General features: G+C 39.6%; 1 protein-coding gene across 1 annotated transcript; it reads left to right on the top strand.

Moving 5' to 3' along the window:
• On the top strand, window positions 1-21645 carry LOC143887516 (double-stranded RNA-binding protein 1-like). Its single transcript, XM_077391598.1, has 8 exons — window positions 1-389; window positions 2159-2230; window positions 7662-7891; window positions 8000-8219; window positions 18588-18728; window positions 20164-20346; window positions 20601-20693; window positions 21020-21645. Exons 1-8 carry the CDS (start codon window positions 98-100, stop codon window positions 21391-21393), a joined length of 1605 nt encoding a protein of 534 aa, XP_077247713.1. The 5' UTR covers window positions 1-97; the 3' UTR covers window positions 21394-21645.
• Window positions 21646-26777: the final 5132 nt, after the last annotated feature.

Raw genomic sequence — 26777 nt, 5'->3', positions numbered from 1 at the left:
CACCACATTTCCCACAATCCCGCTCCCTCTCTCTCTCTCTCTCTCTCTCTCTCTCTCTCTCTCCCTGAAAAACAAGAAACCAAGAAGAAAAAAAAAAATGTACAAGTCTCAACTACAAGAACTATGCCAGAAAAAATCATGGGGATTACCAAAATACGACTCAACAAGAGAAGGCCCAGATCACAATCCTCGTTTCAAAGCTTCTGTAACAGTCAATGGAGAATCCTTTGATTGCCCCACTTTCAGAAAATCCTCAAAAGAAGCCCACAATGAAGCTGCAAAAATCGCTTTTGATCATTTCACTATTCCCAACCCTCTTTCCTTATCATCTTCTCCTACCCAAATCAACAATGATTCTACTTCATGTTCTCCATCCTCATTTCTATCTGGTAAAAACCCTGAATTTCTTTTGCCTTAATTAGTCTTCTTTAATGGTTTTTATTTTCATTCTTGAAGATTCTTTTGAAAATGTTGGCAGTTTGGAAAATTGAAAATTTGGGTTCTTCTCTCTGCCTGTTATAATTCAATCTTCATCCTCATTTCTATGTAGTAAAACCCCTGAATTTCTTTTATCTTAGTTAGTCTTTATGAGGGTTTTCAGAGTGTTTCTTGAGTAGATTCTTTCGAAAATGGCAAATTTGGGCTTCCAGATGACAAAAATAAAAAAATTATATGATATGAGCATGGTTTTAAATTTCCCCGATTTTTTCTCGAAATGACCGAAATATTTCAGTTTTCATCCCCACCTTCCATTTAATTACTTCTACGCGATTATTTCAGACTAAAATACCCAAAATTCGACTGGAATTTCCAAAATTAAACCAATCTCTCGAAATTCCCAAAATTCGACCTGAAATGGTCGGAACGACAAAAAATGGAAAGATGTTATGATTTGCATTTTGTTTCATCTTGTTAATGTAGAGAATGATATTTGGTAGGCAACATCGTTAAACTGCACTGCACAGCAAAGTAACCGTATTGTATGCATGGCATGTCAGATTGGCATGGGACTAGTAGTACCTCGTAACCGAATGTGTCCTTTCCACAAGTTAGCAGAGATTGTTTCTTGCCCATGTGTGTTTGCTTGGATTATTTATTTATCTATCTGCTGTTTTGTAAGTTACTTGAGCTTTGGTGCATTTGATTTCTTTGTTATTTTTGGGCTCTTTCTAGATTTTTGAGATCTATTCACAGATGGAGGACTTATTTGTTCTTTTTTTTCTCCAACAATCTTGGTTTTGGGGAGGTGAAGAGTAACAGGGACTTAATGTTTATCGGGAAGCATTTGGTGTGCAAGTTAGCAGATATTACCTTGTTCATATTTTTGTTTTATCAGGTTCTCTAGGCTCTTCCAATGTGTGTTTCTTGGGTTATCAAGATTGGTTCATGAAAGGAGAATTTAGAATTTTGTTATTATTTCAAACTTCTTTGATTCTTATTAAGATATTATAAGATCTTACCTTGTTTCTACCATTCAAAAAAAAAGAAAAAGATCTTACCTTGTTCCTATTTTGTTTTATCCGATTTCTCTTGTCTCTTCCAATGCATCTTCCTTGGATTTTCAAGATTGGTTTGTGAAAGGAAAATTTAGAAATTTGTTATTATTTTGAAATTCTTTGATTCTTATTTTTTTATTGAATGGCCATTCTTTGATTCTTATTAAGATATTATAAGATCTTATCCTGTTCATATGCTTGCTTTATCAGATTCTCTGTGCTCTTCCGATGCATCTTTCTTGGGTTTTTAAGATTGGTTTGTGAAAGGAGAATTTAGAAATTTTTGGTTACATGGAGAGGGCATGATATTGGTTACATAGATATGCTTCAAATGTTCAAAAGGAATTGAATGGTTGTTTTAAGAACTCCTATATCACAAATCTGTCCTTTGCACCTATCCTTTTCATTGTACTCTTTGCATTGTTCATGAAAATTTCTAAAGGATTCATTAGCCAACCCCAACTAGTTTGGGACTAAGGCTTAGTTGAGTTGAGGTGAGTTGAAGTGAGTTGAGTTTGCATTGCGCGCGCTCGCGCGCACACACACACACACAGAGGGCATGATATTGTGTGCATTAGGATAGGACACCAAAGAGTAGGTGCATAAGTTAGCACGTATTGTCTCATGTTCTTATATGTTTATTTTACTCTGTTTGTTATTAGGTACATCCAATGCAAACACAGAATTGAGTGATGCCTGCACTGCTGAAGAGCTGGTGGAAATGAAAAATCCAGGTATATTGATAGTTGGTTACATAGAGATGCTTCAAGTGTTCAAAAGGAATTGAATGGTTGTTTTAAGAACTCCTATATCACAAATCTATCACAAAGATTGCAATTCTTCCCCCCCACCCACCCACGCACCCACCCACACACACAATGGCTGCCAAAGCATACCTAAAAGTCTAAAGTGAAAATCACTAATAGTCCGTGCAGCGCATCCTTCTTGTTTACGTGGGTATAGAGCCCTATGGCTATTGGCTTTGGCATGATGTTTCAGTCTCATTTGGCCTGCTTTTAAATCTCAACAACCCTCTTCTTCTCTTGACTCTTCTTTATTGCATTATGAGCTTGTTCGTGAACCTGCAATAGTTTTGTTATGTAATTCTAATGATTAACTTGTATGTAAAGTGCATATTGGCTGCTAAAGTACAATGGAAATGACACCAAAATTGCTAGTCCCGTCTACTCATGAGAGATGAAAACTTTTGTTATTTAACACACCCACAATGTGTCTGAATATGACCACCGTGGAAAACTTAACATGCTGATTGATAATATTAAAAAAAAATATCAATATGTAAATGCTAGTGAATTTAGAAATGCATAAGACATATTAAAACATTTATTTGTAATTAGAAATATATCATTACAAAGAGGAGGAGATGTAATGAATTTATATAGAATGTTACATAAAAAACAAGGATGTGTGTTCGTCATTTGTGGTTGCCATGTATCTTTACAGGGGCAATGCTTAAATTATGTAGTGTCCTTATTTTAAAACTGACTTATGGGATATGATTTGCCTCGGTGTTACCCATATGGAACCATATTATTTATTTTTAATTAAAAACCTGTTGAAAAAGAAGAGCCCTTTTTACTCTCTCCACATTCTCAATATCTTAATCCTCCTTTTGGTCGAGAACATCAATCATACCCAAAATGACACTCATTGCTGCTCTGTGGACCTTTCACCTCTTTAGTCTAGTTTCTTAGCTAGCCTTTATGAATCCAAGCTTCTAGCCCTTTCGAATATTAGTAGGGAAAAGGTCATACAATTAAGGAAAAATCAAGAAGACAGGAATCCGTCCAACCGGACAAATCAAGAACTCGTCCTTCCGGCTCTTGGAATCACCTCTTTCACAAGTACAGCGAGCACCTGTTGGAGGTAAGCCCACTAAGCCATTTCTAAAGACAAATCTGAAAATGATCTCATATGAGTTGTAATCTGTGGTCTAATAGATCTTTTAATATAAATCTAGTGACGTTAAAATCCCCACCAATTCATCATGTGATTTTCTCTCTGTTATGGATCTGGTGTAGCTCCTCCCACAAATTCTGCCGAACAGCAGCAACATTAGCCCTATCGAGAGCAGAAAACACCCATTTTTGATTATCGGTCACCCTCCTCAATTGCATTGAAACTGAGAAAGCGCCAAAAGCTTCTCCCTCGAGCACAATAATAGAGCCATCCCGTGCCACTGGCATCCCTCTGATATGCCAATAGGTTTCAAAGAAGAGAGTTATAACTTATTCCCACATCCATTTTCAATCAACACAATGCTAGTCATACTACTAATTTTTGTTTTCTGAATCGAGAAGATTAAAGGTATATGCTTCCTAACAATCTCTTTCATATGGGCCTTTTCCGTAGGGGTTCCCATCCTCCACACACCTGAACATATAACCTCATTGAGTGCCATCACCTCATAAATTACCCCCTTTTTCTTGGTTTGGTAGCATCTCTGGTTCTACACCTCGACCTACTTCTGCCAGTCACCTTTCACTCATAATTGATAGAGGGTTCAAGTTGGCTCATTTCAGTCACCTTTCACTCATAATTGATCGAGAGTTCAAGTAGGCTCATTTCCTTGTTAATTTTGTTGTTACATCTCCCTATAATTGATTTTTCAAACTTCCACGCCGCCTATCACACATAGAGGTGCAACTCGGGTCGGGTGGGTCGGGTTTTCCAAAACCCTATCCTACTTGAGAATTATCTAGGGTCGGGTCTAATTTTTCACAGGAAATCCCGAGATTCGTAAACCCGACCCTACCCAAGATAGTTTCTTGGGTTGGGTCGGGTTTTCATTTTTTAGCATAGGATAGTGACTAATTTTAAAGATTGTAGGGAAAAAAAATCTTCACACCAAAAATCTCTAAATTTATGTCATCAAGTGTATAAATTTAAGAAGAATACCATATTTTCACATAACAGATAAGATCACCTCAATGAAAACAATTGTATCAATATTTTGGAAAATAATTTACTATGTTATTCAAGGGATATTTAAGAAAGTAGCAGTACACCCATATGAGTCGGGCTGGGTTTCAGGTTTCGGGTTTTTTTTCTTTAAACCCAGCCCTACCCAAGATTGAGTCGGGATTTCCAATTTAAAACCCTACGCTACCCAAGACCCATGATTTCTAAACCTGACCCATGTTATTTTCGGGGCGGGTCGGGTAAAACCTGACCCAGTTGCAGCCCATTCACGCGGTTCCACAATAGTAAAAACTGCCCCTGCCTCTTTCTCCAATTCTTCAAAGGAGATACCCAGTATGTTACAAACTTGTAAAATATGATTATCAGCCAGATCCCTGATAACTTCATCTTCAGTATCCAAAGGTATCCGGCATCAGCCCCATTGACGAGGCTAGGGGAAAAAATATAATCATTAACATCCGGAACTGGAACAAAAGCCTAATCTTCCCACCGAACCTGACCAATCTGTTTCCAAGAGGTAATTGTCTCATGATTATGTTGTTGCCCCACGCTGCACCAACATGCGCTATGATTAAAACCCCTTCCACTCTGAGATACCAGAACTTCCACTAGAGTGTCAAGATCCAGCAGACCTCTGGTCGAACAATGATCTATAGGAGTGTTTCTTGGTTAGTCAACTGAATGCTCGAAAATTGAAGACAATCTATTGGCATCAACAAGAAATCTAGCAAATTTTTTTTTTCTGTTTTGACTCACCAAGTTTACTTGAGTCACATTCGGGTTAACTCGGGACACCCTATGCATTATAGTCATCTTTGGATGATCCCACGACATTGGGCACCGCTAACACAGTCCTAAAGAAGGACTGGATGTGGAAAGATAAGGTGGCATATACGTACTTGAAAGTAAAGGGCATGGATGGATAGACACACCCGATTGGCTTGTCAAAGCTGATGCCTCCCAATGCATTTCTTGCTTAAAATGTGAGTCAGTTCTTGCTCTCGGAGATAGCATGACACCCCTCTCAGGACGGGGCCAGCTGTCCCTCAAGACACTCAACATTTGGGCCCACACTCATGATGTCAATTCTCCCTAGAGTTTGTCGATTTATCCACATGTTGACTGCTAGCTCTGCCATCCTACTATTCCTAGGAGCCACCCACCCTTGATTGTTGCACTCCAACAGAGTTTGAATTCGAATTTCCCTCCCTTTCATTCACAATCTCCTCCATGTGGCAATCAACACGGGGAACACAAGCTTGCTCCCGGCTAGTTCTCAATCCGGTCCCTACCAATGACAATACCCCTTCCGCATGGTTGAGCACTGCCGGTGCGACTTACAGGGCCCTTCCAATTAAGCAATCAATCCCTTCATCTTCTAACTTTGTCCCTATTAGTGATCTAGCCATCTCCTTCCTATTTGTTTTCTCTGACTTGCATCTAAGGATGTTACCCCTACAAATATTTTCATCTGGTGAGCTAACATGGCCAACAGCCTGCTCAACACGTCGTTCCCACCCAAAGGGAGAACTTGCATCACCCAAGACTTCTTTTGCGACGGAGATCTAGAAAATCTCTCCGTCAGTACTTAAGATTGAATGTATGTCAATTTGGACACCATCCAACTGTGCATACAGAAATCCTTGTGACCTCCCTCCCGAAATCGAACCGGCCGATCAATCAATCGAGAGTACTTCTCCGATCATCTTCCTCACCACGTGGAATGTCTGTCTGACCCAAGCGTGCACATGGATACCCTTGACTTCCCACCATATGCCTCTTGTTTCCAGGCCATAAGTCTTATGTTCTTATGGATTCATCCCTGAGGGAACCAGACTGATAATTTTTGAACCCCTTTTGTCAGGAAATACGCTGTTTTTACCTAGAGGCTTCCCTTCATAAAATAAGGAAACAGTGGATTTTGCGCCTCGCCTTCTTTCTGAGATAGGGCATCTAAGGGAGTGCCAAACTTACAATTTCTCAGCCCATTCTAGGTCCCTCACATTGGAAAATAGGACCAACACTTCAAATAGCCCAAGCTGCTTTTCATCCCTCCTTACTGAGCAATCCATCCTTCTCAGATTTGGTATGCAGGGCCAACGATCACGGATCCTCCCTTGATGCTCCAGCAAAGCCAGCTGGATCTGTTCCTGATTGACTGTATTTCAACCTCTTTATGAGCAGTTTCTTTTGGTCTAGAGTCAGCTTGAGTTTTGGCCGGAATCTCCAACTCCACTTGTGAGTTTTCCCTCATCTGATTAGTCATTACTACTTCAGCCCTTTTTTTAGCCTCCCCTGCTCGATTTGAGCCTCCCCGTCGAATCTTGACCAGATCTTCCCACATCGTCTGCAAGCCACTCTTCTCCAGAAAATTTGAAACCTGCATTTACTGCATTCTTAGTCATCCAATCTTTTCTGAGCCCCTTTTGTCATCGACTCTCAAATTGTTTCTTCTTCTACTTCTTTGAATAGTCCAGCTCTTATAGTTATCCGTGTCCTTCTCTATGGCCTGAGCATTTCTATCGAACTCACATCTAGATCTTCTCCTCTGATTTTGGACGTATAGCCCATGATCTTTCGGAATCTCTCCGTCTTTGCTCTTTGCCAACGGTGGCTCTGCTCAAATATAGACTACGACTATCTTTAGATTGGGAAGCCTGCCATCCCCTCATCTTCCTTATTTGTGGGGGTGGTTGAAATTCTTAATTTTCTGAAGAGAGTGAGTTTGAAAAAACCAGGTAAAGGTATGGTTCTTGTTGAAACATCAATGAATGGAAATTACCATACTCTGGAAATACAATAAGAAATAATAATAAAAGAGAAAAAAAAATCACTGAAAATGGATATGAAACAAAAAAAAAAATTCACTGAAAATGGATATGATCTCTGCATTGCTCTTCAACTGCCATATGATGGCTGTTATTGCAACTTATGTTTTATTTTTTCTTATTAAATGCAAGTTCTAAAGTTTTGAGTCGATAATTAGTGTGATTGAAGCTTTTGCATATTTATAAAAGGAAAGAATAGTACAGTAGCTGTTATTCTTTTATTTTACTTCCATATTATTGATTATTCTACTTTTAAAGTAATTAGTTTCACTTGTCTGCTTCTCATAATACTGGCTGCTTTCTGTTATATTTATGCTGCTAACCTTCTGGATAACTCTTGCTTGGTCTTAGTATTTATATATTAAAATGGCTTACACTCAGTTTTTGCTTCTAGAAATGCACTCTCTGTACAAGAATCAGCTGCAGAGTTTGGCTCAAAGAAGAAATCTGAGTTTACCTGTTTATGATCATGCCCATGATGGCCCTTATGCGTTTCGCTATAAGGCTACTGTTACTGTTGGTGGACAGAAATTTGAGTCCCCTCAGTTTTTCAGGACATTAAGGGAAGCTGAATTTGCTGCTGCAAAAGTTGCAATGACATCATTGTCATTAGGGGTTCAAGAGGTAAGTATTCCTAACCGGCTCTTGGTGCATTAGCATTCTACTCATCAGCCCTTTTGGATTTGAATTTTAACAACCTAGGTCATTTATCTATGTATATACTTATTGCAGGATGAATCTGGTTTCTACAAGAGCCTCTTACAGGAATTTGCTCAGAAAGAAAGCCTTTCCTTGCCAGAATATAGGACGACCAGATCTGGTGCATCTCATTTTCCGACTTTCTTTTCTACAGTTGAAATAGATGGTGAAATTTTCTCTGGAAAAGCTGCTAAAACCAAGAAGCAGGCAGAGATGAATGTCGCAAAGGTTGCATGGTCTTCTCTTGAGGAGCGTAAGTCATTTGTCAACTTGTCCTTCTTGCTCAGCACTAACAAATGTATTTGTCAACTTCTAGGGGTGAAACTCGGGTTGGGTTGGGTCGGGTTGAGGCCAACCCTAGCACAGCCCGAGATAGCATTACCTCAACCCTAACCTGACCCAACCCAAGCCTTAGATTGAAAAGTCAGCCCTGACACAACCCACCTCTAAATCTCTCAACCCTAACCCAACCAGTGTAACCTGATTTTCCAAATCGGACTGGCTTGGGTGGGGTTGGCTCAGATCAAAAACAGAAAAAATATCAAAAAACTATAATCCTAAGATTTTGAAAATTGCGATAAAATGACAATAAAATTGGGGAGGTGGGGGTCTGGTTGCCCTAGGCCTCAACCCTAACCCAGCTCGAAATTAAATCGGGTTGGCTTTTCCCAACCGAATCCAACCTAACTCGAGGAAATTCCAACCCAACCCGAGCGAAACCCCTCAGGTTCGAGTGGAGCCCAGCCCAAGTTGCACACCTGTCGACTTCTCCTTGCTTGTTCATATTTGATTTTAATGTTACGCTTGCTAAGGATGTTATTATTTAATCAAATCTAACCGAGGTCACTATTTATCAAATCCTAGTACAAAATTGTAAACGCGTCATTTTGATTTCGCCTGACCCGACAGTTGTCATCCTCAAGGTCATGTATTTCTTCTACGTGTTTTCTAGTTGCTAGTTTGTTTACTCCAATTAGTTCTAATTCCAATTTTTTCATATGTTTTCCCTTCTAGTTGCTAGTTTACTCTAATCAGTTCCAATTTAGATTTTTTTCATTGCTTTGTCTTCAAGTTTGTAGTTTGTGTGCCATTGCAATTAGTCCTAATTCCGAATTTTTATGAGCTTTTGTTTCATAGCTTCTTGTTTGTCTTACTCTATTAAGTTCTTTTCAATCCAGAACTCCACATGTTTCTCACACCAATTATGACCTGAATTCTTTAATAGTCTTAGCAACCCTAACTTTTGGGTTCAGAGGTATCAAGGAAGCATTGAATGCCGCATTAGTGTTATGGCGGTAAGAAAATTCTTCCATAGCATGCACTGTGTAATTCTCTCCGACTTCCTAGAATTCCTTGAAACAGCAAAGAGAGAAGCCATCAGGTCAGGGGCTTTATCCTTATCTAAGCTAAACACAACCTTCGGCACCTCATCTCTATAAAAGTCAGCGTCAAGGAAATTAACTTCTTGCTCAGAGATTTGAGGCACCTCCTCACAAGTCATCTTCGGATTCTCCAATTAGGCTTAAAAATACAAGGGAAATACTTGACAATTATTTTCTGAAGACCTTTTGTACCTTCTAAATCCTGCCCATTAACACTTAATTTACTTATAAGCTTTTTGCTTCCTCTTAATGTTGCACCGTGATGGAAAAAGAAATAGTTACGCTCACCATACGAATGCCACAGGGTCCTTGATCATTGTCTCAAGAGACACGAATGCCACAAGTTCCTTGATCATCATTTTTTAGCGTACTCATTGTAACGAAATCAAACTTCAACAGAGGAGCTTCTTCCTCTCACCTATCAAACTCCTCAATTTCTCTCTCAATCTTCTATTTTCTATCATCAAGTGATCCTTGTTACATTTTCGGAGAGCAACTCCGAGAGCTTTCAGTTTGTGGAAGAGGTGAATCCTAGGGCTTCCCTTAAAGTGATTTGAGGTTCACTAATTACAAATGAATGATGTAATTTAAGAGTGGGGTAAACAGATTTTGTTCAAATCTAAAATGGAGCTAGCCGTATCATGTCATACTCAGTGTCAAATAGGATAGAAGCATGATCTGAGATTGGACACGGAAGGATCCTTTGAAAGGACTATAGGAGAAGCTCTTCCCAGTTAGGGGAAATAAGAACCTTATCAAGGTGACTTAGGATAGGGACATATTCTCCACTAGAATAGGTGAATTTGCACCCCCCCCTCAGAAGTGGAAGGTCCACTAAGTTGTGATTTGAAACGAATTCTGAAGCTTGGACATTGTTGGAGAGAGTGTAGACAAACTTGATTTCTCTTCGGGCTGTTGAGCCACATTGATGACCCTCTTTTGCCAGTGTTGGAAGAGGGTATGGATTACTTTAATAGATGAAGGTGTTTATTCATGACCTCTCCACAATGATCTGGAAGCTATCATCGCTCTTTTTGACATGATCTCGGTCGGACGGGGCACTTTCGGAGCAAAATCCCAATTGACTTGGGCATCATATTGAGGAAATCTCGCCCTTTCCTTTCCAAACACATAAAATCACCCTTTTCAGAACCCTTACAAACCTCTTTTTACCATCCATCGATCCCAAGGGTTTTCATCCTCTCAAAAACCTCTTTTCTTCGTCTAAATTCTTCTTCTCCTTCCACTACCATTACACTGTTGGAGGTTTCAGAGAAAGAGGAGCCCCATTTTGGTGGTTTCCGAGGTGCTATGAGCTATGCACAATTGGGGAATGTTGAAGCCACAACAATCCTTATTTTCCAGAGTCATCACAAGGTGCATTCACCCATGACAACAGCCATGAGAATGACGTATGGGTCAATTGAGCATCGATAGAAAACATGCACCATATGTCTAGCCAGACAACCCATCAGTCGGTATCACTGCCACGTTGGCATTATTCCTCATGGATTTGATGGATTCAAGAGTGACATACCCAATTGTAGGTTACATTTATAAGACAATATCGGGTTTGAATGACCTAATTAAATTCCTGAGAACCACTTTTCTATCATGACCCCTAAGTCCTCTAACTTTCCATAAAATGATATTTTAAATCCCGAAGAACCACTTTTCTCTCAAGGCCCCTAGGTCCTCTAACTTTCCACGAAATGATCTTCATCAATTAATAGAGGACCTAGAAACACCTTGGCAAGGGTTGGATTTGGTCTTGGACCTAGGCTCATAATTGATGGATCATACTAAATTGACCAAATTCCTCAGGCTTTTTTAAGAGGTTTTGAAGATTTCTCAACCACATTAATAACCGATTTTTCACTAGGACTATTTTTAGGAACCAAATATTCAATTTGGAGTTTGGAGTTTGGAGTTTGGACACCCATTCTTTGAGCCAGAATGTTTAGGGACACAATGTCCATATTTGACAATTTTTTATTATGAATTGTGTTTTTGAGAAGGCCGATGGGCAAAGCATAAGAGCATCTCCCAGTAAATTGTCTGATTCATGGTAAAAAATGGTTGATTGAGTTACATCATGTCTGCTTCTCCTTTGCCTTTTTTTGGGAGAGGGGTACTGATTGATTGGGGATAGAGAAATATTAAAAGAAGAATCCTTATATGACAGTTTCGAAGAATGGGAACCAGTAGGGATACATGCTAGATTGGAAGTCATTGCCAAGCGTGTTAGAATATATGAAATTACTGTTGGATTTTCAAGGTGCCAGATGAGGTAACTAGGTTAGATGAGGTAAGTAGGTTAGATTAGGATCCATCCAATATATACCTCTCCTTATTTTTCTAAGCTTTATCCCTTTTAGTGTTCTTGGTGCAAACTTAGGGTTTGCGTGTTGATTCTGGGAACTTAGAAGCAAAGTAATGGTTTATAATTCCTTTTAATAGTAACAAGCATTCTCAAATGAAATAAAACAACATATAATACTCAATAATCAGCCAAAGGTTTCCGTAAAGGTTCATAACCTTTGACATCTTTCATTATTAGAACCAATTCATCCATGTAGGTTGCAAACAATATAATTAAAATAAAAGAAAAGCAGATCTGTAATAATCAGGGTCTAACAAAGAAGCTAGGGGTAGTGGAATAATGGTAGATATGTAAGAGTATGGTGATATGGAGATGAAGATGGATTGGCCAAGATGAATAGGGGCTGTAAATCTAAAGGGTGAAGCCTCAATATGGAAGTAAATCAGACTGATGGAGTAGGCGCATATGTGTGGGTGTTGGTTGGGGGGCGGGGGAGGGGTATTTACCTTGGTCGTGCAGGGCTTCATCCTTGAGCTTCGCGGTGAAGTAGCCTTCTAGAAGTTCCAGAGAAACATGGTTTTAAATTTCCGCCGAAACCGACATGAAATGACTGAAATGTTTCCGTTTCCATCCCCATCGAAATGACCAAAATGCATACAGCAAAATTGTAAGTGTAATAGTCGTATACTATATTAATATGTATTATATAATTATATTTATAAGAAGTGAATGCAAAATGTGATGCTTGCATTATTTATAAATATTCATATGAATTACAACTGAAATTTGGCGGGTACTAAATTGTTTGACATGCGCAACAGTGCATGCCATTCGGTGTTTGATGTTTCTAAACTACTATGGATGGTTGTGTTGCTTATATGATGATTTCTAGGTCTGTATTTGTGCGTATTCTAGCCTTTCATGAAGTTTCATCTTTAAATTCTATCATTTGCACATGTTTTCATACGTTTCCCTGATTTTACAAGACTTCCTCCAAAATTTCCAACCGAAACCGAAACCGAAATTTAAAACCTTGTAGAGAAATAGTTGCAGCAGTGATCGGTGAAGGGGCTGCTCCAGCCACATAGAGGTGACAGACATAAACAGAAGGGAATGGTTGGGGATTCAGGTGAGGACTACAATAGGCAGCAATAAGAACTGTGAAAAGATGACCGCTGTAACAGCAGAGGAAGAAGGAACATCAAGGCTGCATGAAGCAGAAGATTTAAGATTCGAAAGAGGGAAAGAAAGGCAGTATGAAGCTGCTGTAAGGGTAGATGAATAACAGTGAAGAGAAAGGTCCAAAAAGGGAGAAAAAGAGTGGGAAAGGGGGCTGTAGTCTAGCCGGCTGCTGGCTAGCCATGAGGAGGAAATATGGGAAGAAAGAAAAGGAGAAAGAAAGAAGGGAGAGAAAGACAAGGGAGAGAGGGAGTAATGGCTGTCCTTTGCAGCCTTGGTTGTTAGCTGGTCGAGAGCAGGTATTGGGTGGGGTGGGGGAAGAGAGAAAGGAAGATGGGGGAGGACCGGAGGAGTAGAGGAGGAGGCTCGGAGGGGAAGAAAGACATAAGGGAGAAGAAAGAGCGAAGTGAGAATCGAGTATTAAGATCATAAGTTATTTCATGGAGTTGATCTCAAGTTCGGAGAAATTGACTGGTCAAAAGAGAAAGGTCATCTGGTCGATTCAGATCTTTGAGGTCACCAAGCTCTAGCAGACCATGCAGACCAATTACAGGCCAGAAATGCGATGAGGGTGGATTATGGACGTGAACAGGACCCATGTTAGAGTTAACATGCACGAAACATTAGCTAATTGATTTGGCCCATTCATGAAATTTATTTTTTCGTATTTTGAAATTGGACGGGTCTTATTTGAAATTCATCCAGCCTTCAAAAGTTTTCCTAGGGCCAGTTCACAAAATGGATTGAAACCGACTGGTCGAAGGAATAACCAGAATAGAATAGGAAAAAAAAGAGAAGAAAGAACGAGAGAAAGAAAAGTAATAATGTGGAAGAATTACGATAGAATAGTGTTCAAAAGCTAAAGATCATTAAAAATATGTTCAGAATTCAAGGAACACTGTTGGTGTATTATAGGAAGATCCTGCATTGTTTTGAAAACCTTACGATTTACGATTCAAATCAAATCTTATGGATTTCTGTTTTTTTTTTTTTTGAAAATTGACAAATATATTCATACTAGCAAAATTTACAATGGGGACCAGTAGTCTCACCAGATTTACATAGTATGAATTGCCCAGGAGCATTCTCCTTGGCCCAAAAGAAAAGCCCATTACCCCTCATATTACCCCTTACATTACGCAATAGCCTCTATTGTAACGAATCCAACAAAAAATGCCATATAGTGGAGCCCACCAAGTCAAGATCGTGACCTGCCACGTCACACATACTTCTCCACCACATTCCGAATTCGATTTTCAAAAATCCCGCCCGAAGGCCAAGAGTTAGTGTGTGCCCCTAACCATGCACGATAGCCGACCACCCAACAACACCGTCGGATCTCCGGTGGCCTCCACCTCGTACCATCACCAAAATCCGGCGGGTCATCCTCCAATCCCTTCTACGTCTACTCCATAAAAGTCAACTCCGCCGGGGGAGTCTCAGCCATCACCATCGTCGTCAAGCTATAGTTGGCCTTCTACGGCTCCAGGTCCATCACCCCACGGCCTCCGACAACCTCCACGGTTTTCCTCGGCTCCAGATCCAGCTTCACGGCGTCCATGGCTTCAGATTCGGCCTCCACGGCTCCCAATCCATCCTCCACGGCCCCAGATCCTGCCTCCACAGCCCTAGATCTAGCCACCATGGAAGAGCCATGCTCCAGATCTGACCTCCACGGTTCCCGAGCCGGCACCCACTGGCCATCACACCCGTCCTCAGGCCACCCACGATCTTGATTCCGAAGACCACAGCCTCCTACGGTCAAACCTAGCAACCCCATTGCTAAGTCTGTCAATCCACAGCCTCTCAGATCCCCATGGCCTCTGCTCCGATAATCCATGGCCTCTACGTCCTTGCACTGCCAATAACTGGCCTTCCGCTGCTCCAGGTCCAGCACCCCACGGCCTTTCACGGCCTCTGGCAACCTCCACGGTTTTCCCCTGCTCCAGATCCAGCTTCACGGCCTCCATGGCTTCAGATTCGGCCTCCACGACCCTAGATCTTGCCTCCACAGCCCTAGATCTAGCCATCGCGGAAGAGCTATGCTCCAGATCTGGCCTCCATGGTTCCCGATTCAGCCTCCGCGGCTCATTTTTTTCCAGCAATGGGAGAGAGGAAAAAAAGAGGGCGAGACTCAAAAAACAGCAATGGGGAGAGACGAGAGGGCAAGATTCCAAAGAGAGAGAGAGAGAGAGAGAGAGAGAGAGAGAGAGAGAGAGGGAGACGAGAGAGAGAAACCGCCTCCTTCCGTAGGCGAAAGCCCTAGGGAGGGAGCTTTTTTGTCTCCTTTTTTTTTCGCCCGGAGCTATTCTTTTTTTTTTTTCCCCTTAGGCTTTGTTTGGTTGCTAGTAAAAAAAAATTCCATTGGATTTTTGTGGAAAAAGGGAGGAGACAAGGGAGGGGACAAGCATTTATTAGACAAGGGTGTCATTATGAGTGGAGAGAGGGGGAAGAGAGAGAAAGAAAGAGAGCACCATTCCCTAGAAAATTACATGTGAGACTTCCAAGGTAAAGCTGATGTCACCTCCCTTTTTTTTTACTAGCAACCAAACGAAGCATTAAAGATTCCTATCTTCAATTAAAAAATTTGATTATGGATTTCTATTTGAATTCCATGATTGAATCTAAATTTGTGCAAGTCTTGCGATTCATACGATTCATGCGATTTATGTTTATTAAGTCTTCTATAAAAGAAAATAAGGCTTTCTGTGAAACTACCAGTTACTCCAAAAGCTTAAGCTGTTGGAGAAGGCGTTATTTAATCTTTTATACTTTAACACTCCCCCTCACATGTGGCCCCTTCTTTCTAGGGTTGGCCTACACGTGGCATATGTGACCCCTCTTTAGGGTTTGGCCATTGCATGTGGATTTTTTGCTCTGAAGGAGGTTTGAACTGAGGACCTTTGGTCTGATACCATGTGAAACTACCAGTTACTCCAAAAGCTTAAGCTGCTGGAGAAGGCATTATTTAATCTTTTATACTTTTAACACTTTCTTTCAAAATAACCCCTTTTCCCTCCTGCGCTGAGAAGGAAGAAAGATGAGGAGCAGACTAAACTAGTTTGAACAAGTAGGAAGGAGAAAAGAAAAGAAGAAAAAGAGGGAAGGACTAGTTCGAATCAATTCTGCATGTTATAGTTAAACCAGTTCGAACCAATTTTGCTTGTAGTAGTTGAACCGGTTTGAACCAATTGATCAGATTTTGGAAATATTTCTAACCATCAGAAAATGAAGAAGATGACGACAAAGACGGAGAAGAAATAGAACTTACATGCCGACTGTTGTCTACTTCTACCTGAACGAGTCGCCTTTCTCCTGAAGCAATTCACCATACGAAATAGGCATGTTCTTCATTTTTTTCCTACCTACTTTGGTTGAGATTAGAAGTAGGTGGAGACTAAAAGTCAGCACATTTACTTTGTCTTTGTTCGGCAAAGCTTCTCAGTCTCTCTGTTTCTAAGCAAACGAAACAAGCAGAAACAGGAGAACGAGAGTCTCTCGAAATGTTTGTGTTGATTAAGAAAAACTACCCTTTAACCACTCAAAGATGGGATTTGGTGAAACATGTGTAATGGTTCAGGATTTCAGAACACGTTCTTCTTGGGTTTTTTGTTTTTCTTCTCTAGTTTTTTATTTTTCAGTCTTTACATGAGAAGGCACAAAAGCACTGTAGAGAATGGTTGTCAACGTCACATTTTTCTTCTTTTTTCCACATGAGGTTAGAACTTAGAAGTAGGTGGGAACTGCATGTCACCTTTTTGGGCTAAGATTAAAAATGGGGACTATATGTCCTCTTTGGATGAGACTAGAAGTATGTGTAGACCGTGAGGTTAGAATTTTTTTTCTTTATTTACCATGCTTACCTTCTCTCTCTCTCTCTCTCTCTCTCTGTTATAGTGATTACATTTGCATTTACTGTTACAAAATGAGTATGTAGATAAATATTAACAACGCATTATATTTCCTCTTTTTGATGACGATAATGAGGATAACAAATGACGACTTGCTAATTTTTGATAATTGATATTTGTCATTTGTTGTTCGAGACTTTGAGAATTGATATAAACTTGTGTCTTATTATTTTTATGATTATTATCTAATATGTGTGGATTTGTATGGAAATTTGATGATTAATATGTGACAAGTTTGTTAGCAGACAATTCATATTTTGATATTTAAAAATTAGTCATGATAGTTTCTATTCAAATTAATGCATTTGAATGAAAAATAAACAATTAATCGTGTTATTATTGTCTCTAATTTCTTTATACTTTTTTATTTTTTAATATATATATATATATATATATATATATATATATATATATATATATATAGAGAGAGAGAGAGAGAGAGAGAGAGAGAGAGAGAGAGAGGAAATGGTTTGTGAGCAGCTGCTCAGATAAGCTTATCTGAGCAGGAGCTCACAAACACATGTGGCCCCACATTTTTGGGGGGGTCCAAAGCATTCATTTGGAAGGCCCTTCCATGGATAGGGTGTGTACCAAAAATCAGCCCTATAGGATCATCCTAACCCTGCCATTTGTGGAGGGAAAAAAAGGGCAGAAACATGGAAACACAGTGTGTCCATTTTTCCCTCCACCTTTGATTGGGTTAGGATGATCCTATTGATCTGATTTTTGGTACACACCTGATCTATGGAAGGGCCTTCCAAATGAATGCTTTGGATCCCCCAAAAAATGTGGCCCTCCCTATGGTTTGTGAGCTCTGCTCAGATAAGCTTATCTGAGCAGCTGCTCACAAACCATTTCCTCACACACACACACACACACACACACACCTATGTTGCATGGATTCTTTGCCCCCTTATGCCAAATCTGTGTCCACACGTCTCCGCATCCGAATCGGACATGGATTCATGTGGGACACACCCGGATTCTTGTTGTAGCCGTGTCCCGCACGAATCCTGTTTTTTTCGGGCGAATCCAATTCATCGTTGCCTCTTTTGAAATGCGAATCCTGTATATTTTCCCTTAAACGTATTTTCTTTTTAACTCTTTTTTATATGAAAGCACAACCCTTACTCTTTTAATAAAAACCCTAGCGCATTGACCCTCAAACATCGGCCCCCTTCCTCCTTCAACTCTCTTAATACAAACTCGCCTCAAACCCTCTACCCTCAAATTTTTCATGAATAAACAAAAACACACACACACACACACACACACACACACACACACACATATATATATATATATATATATATATATATATATATATTTAAATTTTAAAATTTTAAAATTTATTTTATTTAAAAATTGCCGAATCCGAATCCTACTTTTTGGGGTTTGCCGAATCCGACACCTTGAATCCGTGTCGGATCCCGACACGCGAATCTGAATCCGTGCAATACTGACACACACACGCACATACATGCATGTGTGTGTGTGTGTGTGTGAATCTGACTAAATCTTATGATTTATGATCTGATGCGACTGACCTCTATTATGATTTACAGTTCGATTCCGATTTCAAAACATATGCTAAACCTCGTTCATTTATGTTGGCTTTTAGTGTGATGCACAAGTTTATGTAATGGAATTAAAATCACAGCCTGTGCTATGATTGGTCTTTGTTGTGTTTCAAAAGTTCATCCAATGTAATATAGCTCGTTGCTTTTGAAATGGTCATATTATTTTTCTTGTGCTAGAGCCTGGATGGTAGAAAGTTTATCATAATACTATGCGTTCTGACACAATATGGTGCCTTCTCTTTTCAGGTAGGGTGAGTCGGATGCCTGCATTTTTGTCGAGTTCACAGTCAATTATAACCATTGATTTGGGGCAGAACCGTGGGGCCAAAGCTAATTCGGTGACAAAGCCGATCACCAGATCCGAGAATGACAATAAAGAGAATACAGGTGACATCTTGCCGTGATTTGTTAAGATTTGTGCTCGTGTGGAGGAATCTGAAATTGCATATTGTATCAATTGATTTGGTAATAGGTCCTTGGTAGATTGAGTATAGGGGTGGCAACGGGGCGGGTCGGGGCCGGATGTTGGGGTCCCCTTCCCCTTCCCCTCTGCGGGGAATTTCCCCCCTCCCCTTCCCCTTCCCCTCTGCGGGGATGGTGGGGAATCCCCCTCCCCTGCCCGCGGGGAATATCTAATCCCCTTCCCCTTCCCCTTCCCCTCCCCGCATCCTTCGGGGACAAAATCCCCGCCCCGCCCCCTCTTTGGAACCCAATCAAACCAGCAAACAGAGCTTCTTTCTTCTACGTCCATTACAGACAATATTGTGATGAATGCTATGATTCTATTCATGTGATCAACAAACAGATGGACAAAATCAAAAATGCATGGATGAGACAACAAACATAAATAACAACAGGGCCTCATCTTTCAGCAATTTTCTGCATAAATTATGGAATGATAAATAGGAAATGAGCACCAGGATTATCTTCATTAACAGGCAGCCAATGTGCAAAAAGTAACTATTTCAATAGTCACAATGAACTTTAAAAGTCCATAAGTGGGCGCTCACACACGCAAAATAATGTTCATTAGTTCATTCTGTATAGCATGTTAACCCCCAGATGAGCATGAGAAATAAGAATGGAGAAGAGAACAAAATCAACAAATGACTTATTTCTTTAACTGCAATTCAGTCTAGTGCTGACATGAAACAAATTTCTAGTAGCTAAATTTTTCTTGTTGAAAATTAAAACCTGCAATCCAACCCTAAAATTTTGTTGGCACTACGATTTTTTTATAATTGCATACACTCAGCGTCTCAAGCTCTCAGCTTGTCTTTATTATTTCAACATCTGTGAAAAGGTTATTATAGTTCCCAAAATGCTCTCAGAAGCTAATTAAAAGGAAAAGACAAGCTAAGTTTATGTTTGGGGGAATCTTGTAGCCGATCCACAGAGTTTCTAGTAGTTTTCCTTAAAAAAAACACTTAAAAATTTACAAAAAAATGGCATTGATTAGCGGGGCGTAGCGGGGCGGGGCGGGGCGGGGCGGGGCGGGGACAACTCCATCCCCTTCCCCTTCCCCTCCCCGCACCGGGGAATTTTTATAATCCCCTTCCCCTTCCCCTTCCCCTTTCAAATCGGGGAATCCCCTCCTCAAACGGGGCGGGGCGGGGCGGATCCCCGCTTTTTCGGGTGAAATTGCCAGCCCTAATTGAGTACTGTCAACAAAAACCAATCTGTTTAAAAAAGAAGAAGAAATAATCGATGCGAAGCAAAAACCAATCTGATAAACCAGAGCTTATAGGGCCTAATGGTTTTGCTTGAATGTGCTGCAATTGAAAAAAGTGTTGCTATACTTACTGTGTCTTATCTTTTTCAGGTAGATTGAATGCGACCACTGCATGTTCTTCTATGAATTGCCAACCACAGGAAGCTTTTGAGTGCACTTCTTCCACCTCACACCCGATCATCACCGTTGATTTGTTGCAGAGCCCTGAGCCCCGAGCTAAGTCCTTGATGACTCCAAACTCTGGAGCTGAGGATGACACTGAAGAAAAAACAGGTGACATCTTGCTCTACGACCAAATGCAATGCATGTTGCTTGGAATTCCTAATCCCATGTATGGATATGGTGGTCAATGTGTACATGTTATGCTTTTCGGGTCAAACCTAGGTGAATGCTGCTCAGGGAGCTTAGGTGGTAGGGACCATAAGGCACTGTAATTCATTGGATTGCTGCTATGAATTGTTATAAATATGCATCAGCTTAATCTGCATTTTTGCGATATGATTAATAATGGTATCTGTAACTCTCAGATGAAGATCAAGATGATGGTTCATCCAAACCAGACGCAAAGGCTGCACCAAAATGCTCGGGCTTATCGTCCTCATCATTCATCTCTCGTCTGGGTATGAGCATGTTGAGACAGTCGCTGTAATTAATTGCATTGCTGATATGAATTATTATAAGAGGAACGCTAAACTCAGGGGCGCCCTTGCAAAAAACAGCTCAAAGTACGCCCCCATTGGCTGCACGTGACCAAAATGCATTTAATACTCTTGGACTTGCAGCCATTATAAATGCAGTTTGGTCACGTGCAGCCAATGGGGGGTGCCCTTCAAGTTGTTTTTTGCTTGCACCCTTGAGTTTAGCGTATCTCTTATTATAAATATTGAACAGCATAATCTGCATTTACTTACGCAATATGATTTATCATGGCATCCATAATTCTCAGATGAAGATAAAGAAGACCCTACACCCAACAAAATCTTGGACAGTCGCAAAACCACCACTGATCATTTGCCTCCCCCAAAACCAGATGCCAAGGGTACCCCAAAATGCTCAGAATTATCCTCATCTGATGTTACTTATGCACGCCTACGGGACCCATTCCCAGTGGAACCTTCTTGTGAGGATGGAATTTCATCATCTTCGACCCCTTCTGAATGCTCTGATGGTCCCACCGGAAACTGGGGTTCTTCATTACTCTGCAACAGGATCAGGGTGTACCCACGCGTAGCTGACATGGTATTGCCTGAAGGTGCTACCCCATTGCCCATTGACGACAACATGTGGGTTGCCGTTAGCTTGGAATTCCCAAACTCATGAAGGTAATCTCTAATTACACCATCATCTTTAATATAATCGTATTAAAGAGTGTTCTATTCATAAGCCAAGAACATCAGTCTCAATTCAAAAACAAAATCAGGTTCAAGTCTTTTTGAACCTTGGGGTGTTTGGACTTGTTATGCTGTCCTAACTAACGATGTTGAAGCTCGTGAATTTTAGTTTAGGGGATACATGATGGTCAGCACACTGAGAATTTAGTATATTTCGCTTTCTCTGAGTATGTTTTCACTACTTTTAGAAGGATTTGAATGGTTTTACTAAACCCAATAGAAGACAATGCAACATTATACCAAACTAATGGCTAGAAGTGAACCATGAACTGCGAACCCGAACCAAGTACCAGATTTTAAACTGCTGATGATATATCATAGGACTTGCTTTATTGACAAAATTAGTGGCATTGTTGTTATCCGGCAAAGGTTGGATCTCTGGTATGGTGCTGGTATGGTATGTTTTACGAAAATTCAGCTGTCTCCCCCAGCTGAACCACATAGCCAAGAGAAACAATGAATAATAATGTATAATAGTAGCCTCATTAGACCATACATCTCTTTTAATATATCCAGATAATTTGTAAGAGCGTATTTTCGAAAATATCCTAATATTTTACAATTTTTTGATAAAATGACAAAATCTCAAAATTTTACCTATTTCAGTTGATATTTTCATGTCTTTTGTTGGGATTTGCTAAGCGATTTTGCCGAAAGCTATTTTGCAGCTAACTTTTCATAACAGAACAGCCACATCAGATGAATTGAATGGGTAAGACAAAATCTGTTAAAAATTGAGCTTATGTGGCTGTTCTTTCGTGCAAAAGTCAGCCCCTCTAGCAACTCCCTTTAATTTTTATCATAAAAATATCCCTATAAATTCACGATATTTTTTGTTTTCCCAATTTTTTCTTAAATTTCATACTTTTTTATATTTTATAATTGTTTCCTGATTTAAACCCAAAAATTGAATAGTGCAAAAGGTGAAGTAATTACATTTTCAGTCTGAATTTACGGATGGTTGGTAGTCTCAATTCTATTAATCCACTCTTTTCAGTGCTACACTTTGCAAAAATCAACCAATTGGAGCGCCCTTCATTCTATCATTCCTCATAAATTAAACTTCCAACTATGTCGGTTCAAGTTACCTTTTTTCATATGTAACCAAACAATGGAAAAGCAAGAAATTCTGGAATTTTTTTTTTTTTTTAATCTTTTCTGCTATCTTAGTTCCATTTCTTTTTAGACCTGAAAATTTGCCCTGAGGCCCGGGCGGTCCTTAAATTTTTTTTTATTAGGTAAGTAGATGATACAAAAGATTTAATAAACACGGAAAGCTATTGGGTGCTTAAGAGGGAAGAAGAAGAGAAATTAGAAATCAAGAACACAACTTAGAGAAGAAGAAAATGGGAGCAAAGCTCAACCCAATTAATATTCCATCAATTACATAAGTTTATCAACATCGAAAATTCCCTCTAAAGATGGTTTTTAACTCGTTAAATAAAAGAAAACCAAAACAAATTCGTTCAAGATCCTCCACTAGCTAGCTTAGGGACTAACATAACATTAATTGCATTAGAACTCACTAACTTTGACTGTTTTGGGAACCCACAGACACAGTCCACAAAAACTGCCATAACTTTCTGCTCTCTTATCCAATTTTCAAGCACAAATACTTGTTGGAAAGATCTCAAAGAGACCTACAACTTTGTAGTTTACCACTTTCCATAATTCTTCCATTTAGAAGCTCAAAAATCAGGTTTAAAACGGGCCAGCAACATTAATGAGGGACTGCACTTTGGAACTCCACCAAAACCACCTAGGCATGACATGACTGCCATGTTGGCACTGCATCATAGCGAATCTATTACATCCGCTCGCAACTCTAGGGGCTGTTTGTTTTGGATTTTGAGAAACAATGGTGAGTCCAAAACTCATTATTGGACCCAATATGGGTCCAAAACTGATTATTGGGTACAATAATCAGTTTTGGATTCGCAATCAATCAATTCTCATTCTCATTCATAATCAATCAATTCTCATTCTCAAGAGCATTGCCTCAATGCTGTTGGATCAAGTATCAAGCATGGGATGATGAGTACGTCTTTATACAGCCCTTCGCCATATAATTTCTCACATCCATTATTTTAAATTGTAAACCACATTATTGCCCGTTTTCTTGGAAAGGATAAATCAGTTCGATTCGATTAAGGGTGATCTATGACTGAGATTTATCCCTTTAAAAGAGATTTGATGTGTTTTAAAACTTAATAAAATAATCATTTCAGCATTTGTTTTTCTCCTAAGTCTTTTTCTTTCGACATAAAATGAGCGAAAAACATGTTTTACACATATTTTCAACTTAAATATGGGTGTAAATGTTTTTGAAGTCCATTGAAATTGTCAAAGATTATTGAAACTGATATAAAGATGCCTTATAACTTGAGTTCTTATATGGTGTAAGTACATTGGAGCCCACTTTGTAGGATGATCGAAACCGTTCATTTGTTGGGCACAAAGTTGAGTTGCCCGACATATGAACGGTTTGGATCATCCTATGAAGTGGTCCCACTGTACTTTTTGAAAAAATATTAGATTTTCTTATTAGCATTCTTGGCCAATGCTATGCATAGGTGTAAAGTAATGACCCAACCCCATCAAAACATAAAACAGGAGGTGCAAAATGGTGGGCCCCACCCTATGCATAGGCTTGGGTTTGAGATCGTGGGACCCGCACATCAAAACACGAGGTAAATTGTCCGCCCCACCTGATGCATGGGTTTGAGTGGAGCTCATGTGACCCACCCTATCAAAACATGGGCCTTAGCATATGGATGGATTTGGGTGGAGATGGTGGGGCTGCCCACTCATGAGCCATGCTAAACATGATGTGTATGTAAAAAAGAGAATTTATATGATGGGTGGCCGAGAAAACACGTGAAGTCTGAAAAGTTTGGTACGGCTCACTTCATATGATGATCCAAACCGTCCATCTGTTAGGCCAGAACTTAAATAGGTTAGTATATATTATAGGAGGAATGATTGATGCAAGGAAATGCCCTTGAATAGATCCACGTCATTTTAAAAGTTGGTTGAGAAACTGAATTTGATTGCAATCAATGACGTGGATCTATTCAAAGGCCCAGGCCCTTGCATAAAGAGGGCCCTTGCATCTATCATTCCTCTGATGAGATCATTCCTTTAAGAGGGGAGAAACCTGGGACATCAACAAGCCACCATCATAGAAACCCCATAGATACTAATACATCAGCTTCTTCAGACCAACTTTTTTGTTGTTGTTGTTGTTGTTGGGTAAGCTGGGGTTAGGCAAGACCCCTACCAGATATCATTAAAAAGAGATTCTAGAAGATCAAGAAATTGATTCTCTCTCCTACAACTCCAGAATCCATTTATTAGGTGGGTGAAATGCCTTCCTTAGCAAATCCCTTCATAAAATTACCAAAATAACTTAGATCTAATAAAATGACCAAAATACTTTTATATCATAAGAAAATAACAAAAATATCATCGCCCTATCAATATCTCATGGGAAATTATCAAAGTACGCCATATCATAAAATGACCAAAGTACCCTTAACTCGTGGATAATGTCCCAAATACCAAAGTACCCTATCTTACAGAAAACTGCCAAATAGAAATAAGTGTTTCCCTATCGTATAGAAAAGGACCAAAGTCCCTCCACATCATAGAAAATTATGAGCATTTTGGTCATTTTCCATGTGATAGGGGCTCTCTGGTCATTTTATGTGACAAGGGGCTCTCTAGTCATTGTTTATTTTCCGACGCAATGGGAAAAAATAAAACACTGGAATTGACCAAATCGTTATGTTTAGGTTAATATTAAGGATCAATTACCAATGGGGGACAAAATCTATGTGGAATTATCAACAGGACCCATGCTTTTTGAAATTATCAACGAGGGACAAAAGAGGTCTTGTCATTAAAAGCTGGACGAAAATGCCCTTTTCTTAAGCAACACGTTCTCCTTTTCCACTTTTCCCTCTTCTCTTCTTTCCCTCTTTTTTTTTTTTTTTTTTTACTTTTTCATTTTCAACTTTGTTTTTTTTACCTTACCAGTCATCTTCTTCATTGTTTAGCCACCATTGGAGGTGGGAAAACTCAAAAATTTGAAACGTGAGTTCATTCCCATCTATCTCTCAATATCTAGGTTTTGTTTTTCATTTGTTTTAGCGTTTTGCACTTCTTCTTCTCCCTTTCAATGGAGGATGAGGAAGATGAATCGTAGGGTAGAAAGAAAAAACCGTGAGAAAAAACGAGTGATAAAAAACAGAAAGTAAAAACATATTCATAAGGGACTTCATAAGCCCATTCGGAATTTGGTAACCCCATTTTGATACTGGATAACCCCAACCCCAATGACTTGAAAACTCCCCTCCAAAACTCCAGTACCCTTGGGCAATTTTAAGGGACTTGATAAGCCCATTCGTAAATTGGTAACCCCATTTTGATATTAGATAACCCTAATCCCAAATACTTGAAAACCCCGTTCCAAAATTCTAGTACCCTCCGCCAATTTTCAGGAACTTAATAAGCCCATTCGGAAATTGGTAACCCCATTATGATACTTGATAACCCCAATCCCAGAGACTTGAAAACCCCATTCCAAAACTCCACTACCCTTGGCTAATTTTCAAGGACTTGATAAGCCCATTCAGAAATTGGTAACCCCATTTTTGATACTAGATAACCCCAATCCCAGAGACTTGAAAACCCCCTTCCAAAACTCACCCCATTCGGAAATTGGTAACCCGATTTTTATACTAGATAACCCCAATCCTAGAGATTTGAAAACCCCCTTCCAAAACTCCAGTACCTTCGGCCAATTTTCAACCACTTGATAAGCCCCTTCAAAAATTGGTAACCCTACTTTTGAGAGTTACTAACCCCCTTCCAGAGAGTTGATAAACCTCTTCAGCTACAAAACCCCTTGCCTATAGCAACTCTTCTAATGGCATTACAATTCTGCTCATGATAGAAATAACAAAAGAAATGGATGTTGTTTTTATTAAATGTGCTTCATATATTACATCCCAATTTGTGTATTACAAAAAAGAAAATTTTTGAGTAAATCAAAAAATGTGTAGCCATCAATGTATTACATCAACTTTTTCTTATACAACCACTTGTCTTCCAAAAAAGTGAGTGAAGCCATCCATGAATTATCTCCAGAACTCACCCCAAAATACAAATCGCTTAAACCCTAAACAAGATAAATCAGAAATAAATGAATGAAAAATAGTGCAGAACCCTAAAAAAAAAAGAAAAACAAAACCTAAATACAAAGAGATAAATGGTAAGAACTCAACATTCAAGTTTTCAATATTTGCCAGC

Source organism: Tasmannia lanceolata, unplaced genomic scaffold, assembly GCF_043159265.1.
Source record: "Tasmannia lanceolata isolate RefF3 unplaced genomic scaffold, GAP_Taslan_0.1 ptg000012l, whole genome shotgun sequence".
NCBI classification, from domain to species: Eukaryota; Viridiplantae; Streptophyta; class Magnoliopsida; order Canellales; family Winteraceae; genus Tasmannia; species Tasmannia lanceolata.
The sequence above is the reverse complement of the archived record's forward strand: the minus strand, read 5'-3'. Positions and strand labels throughout refer to the sequence as shown.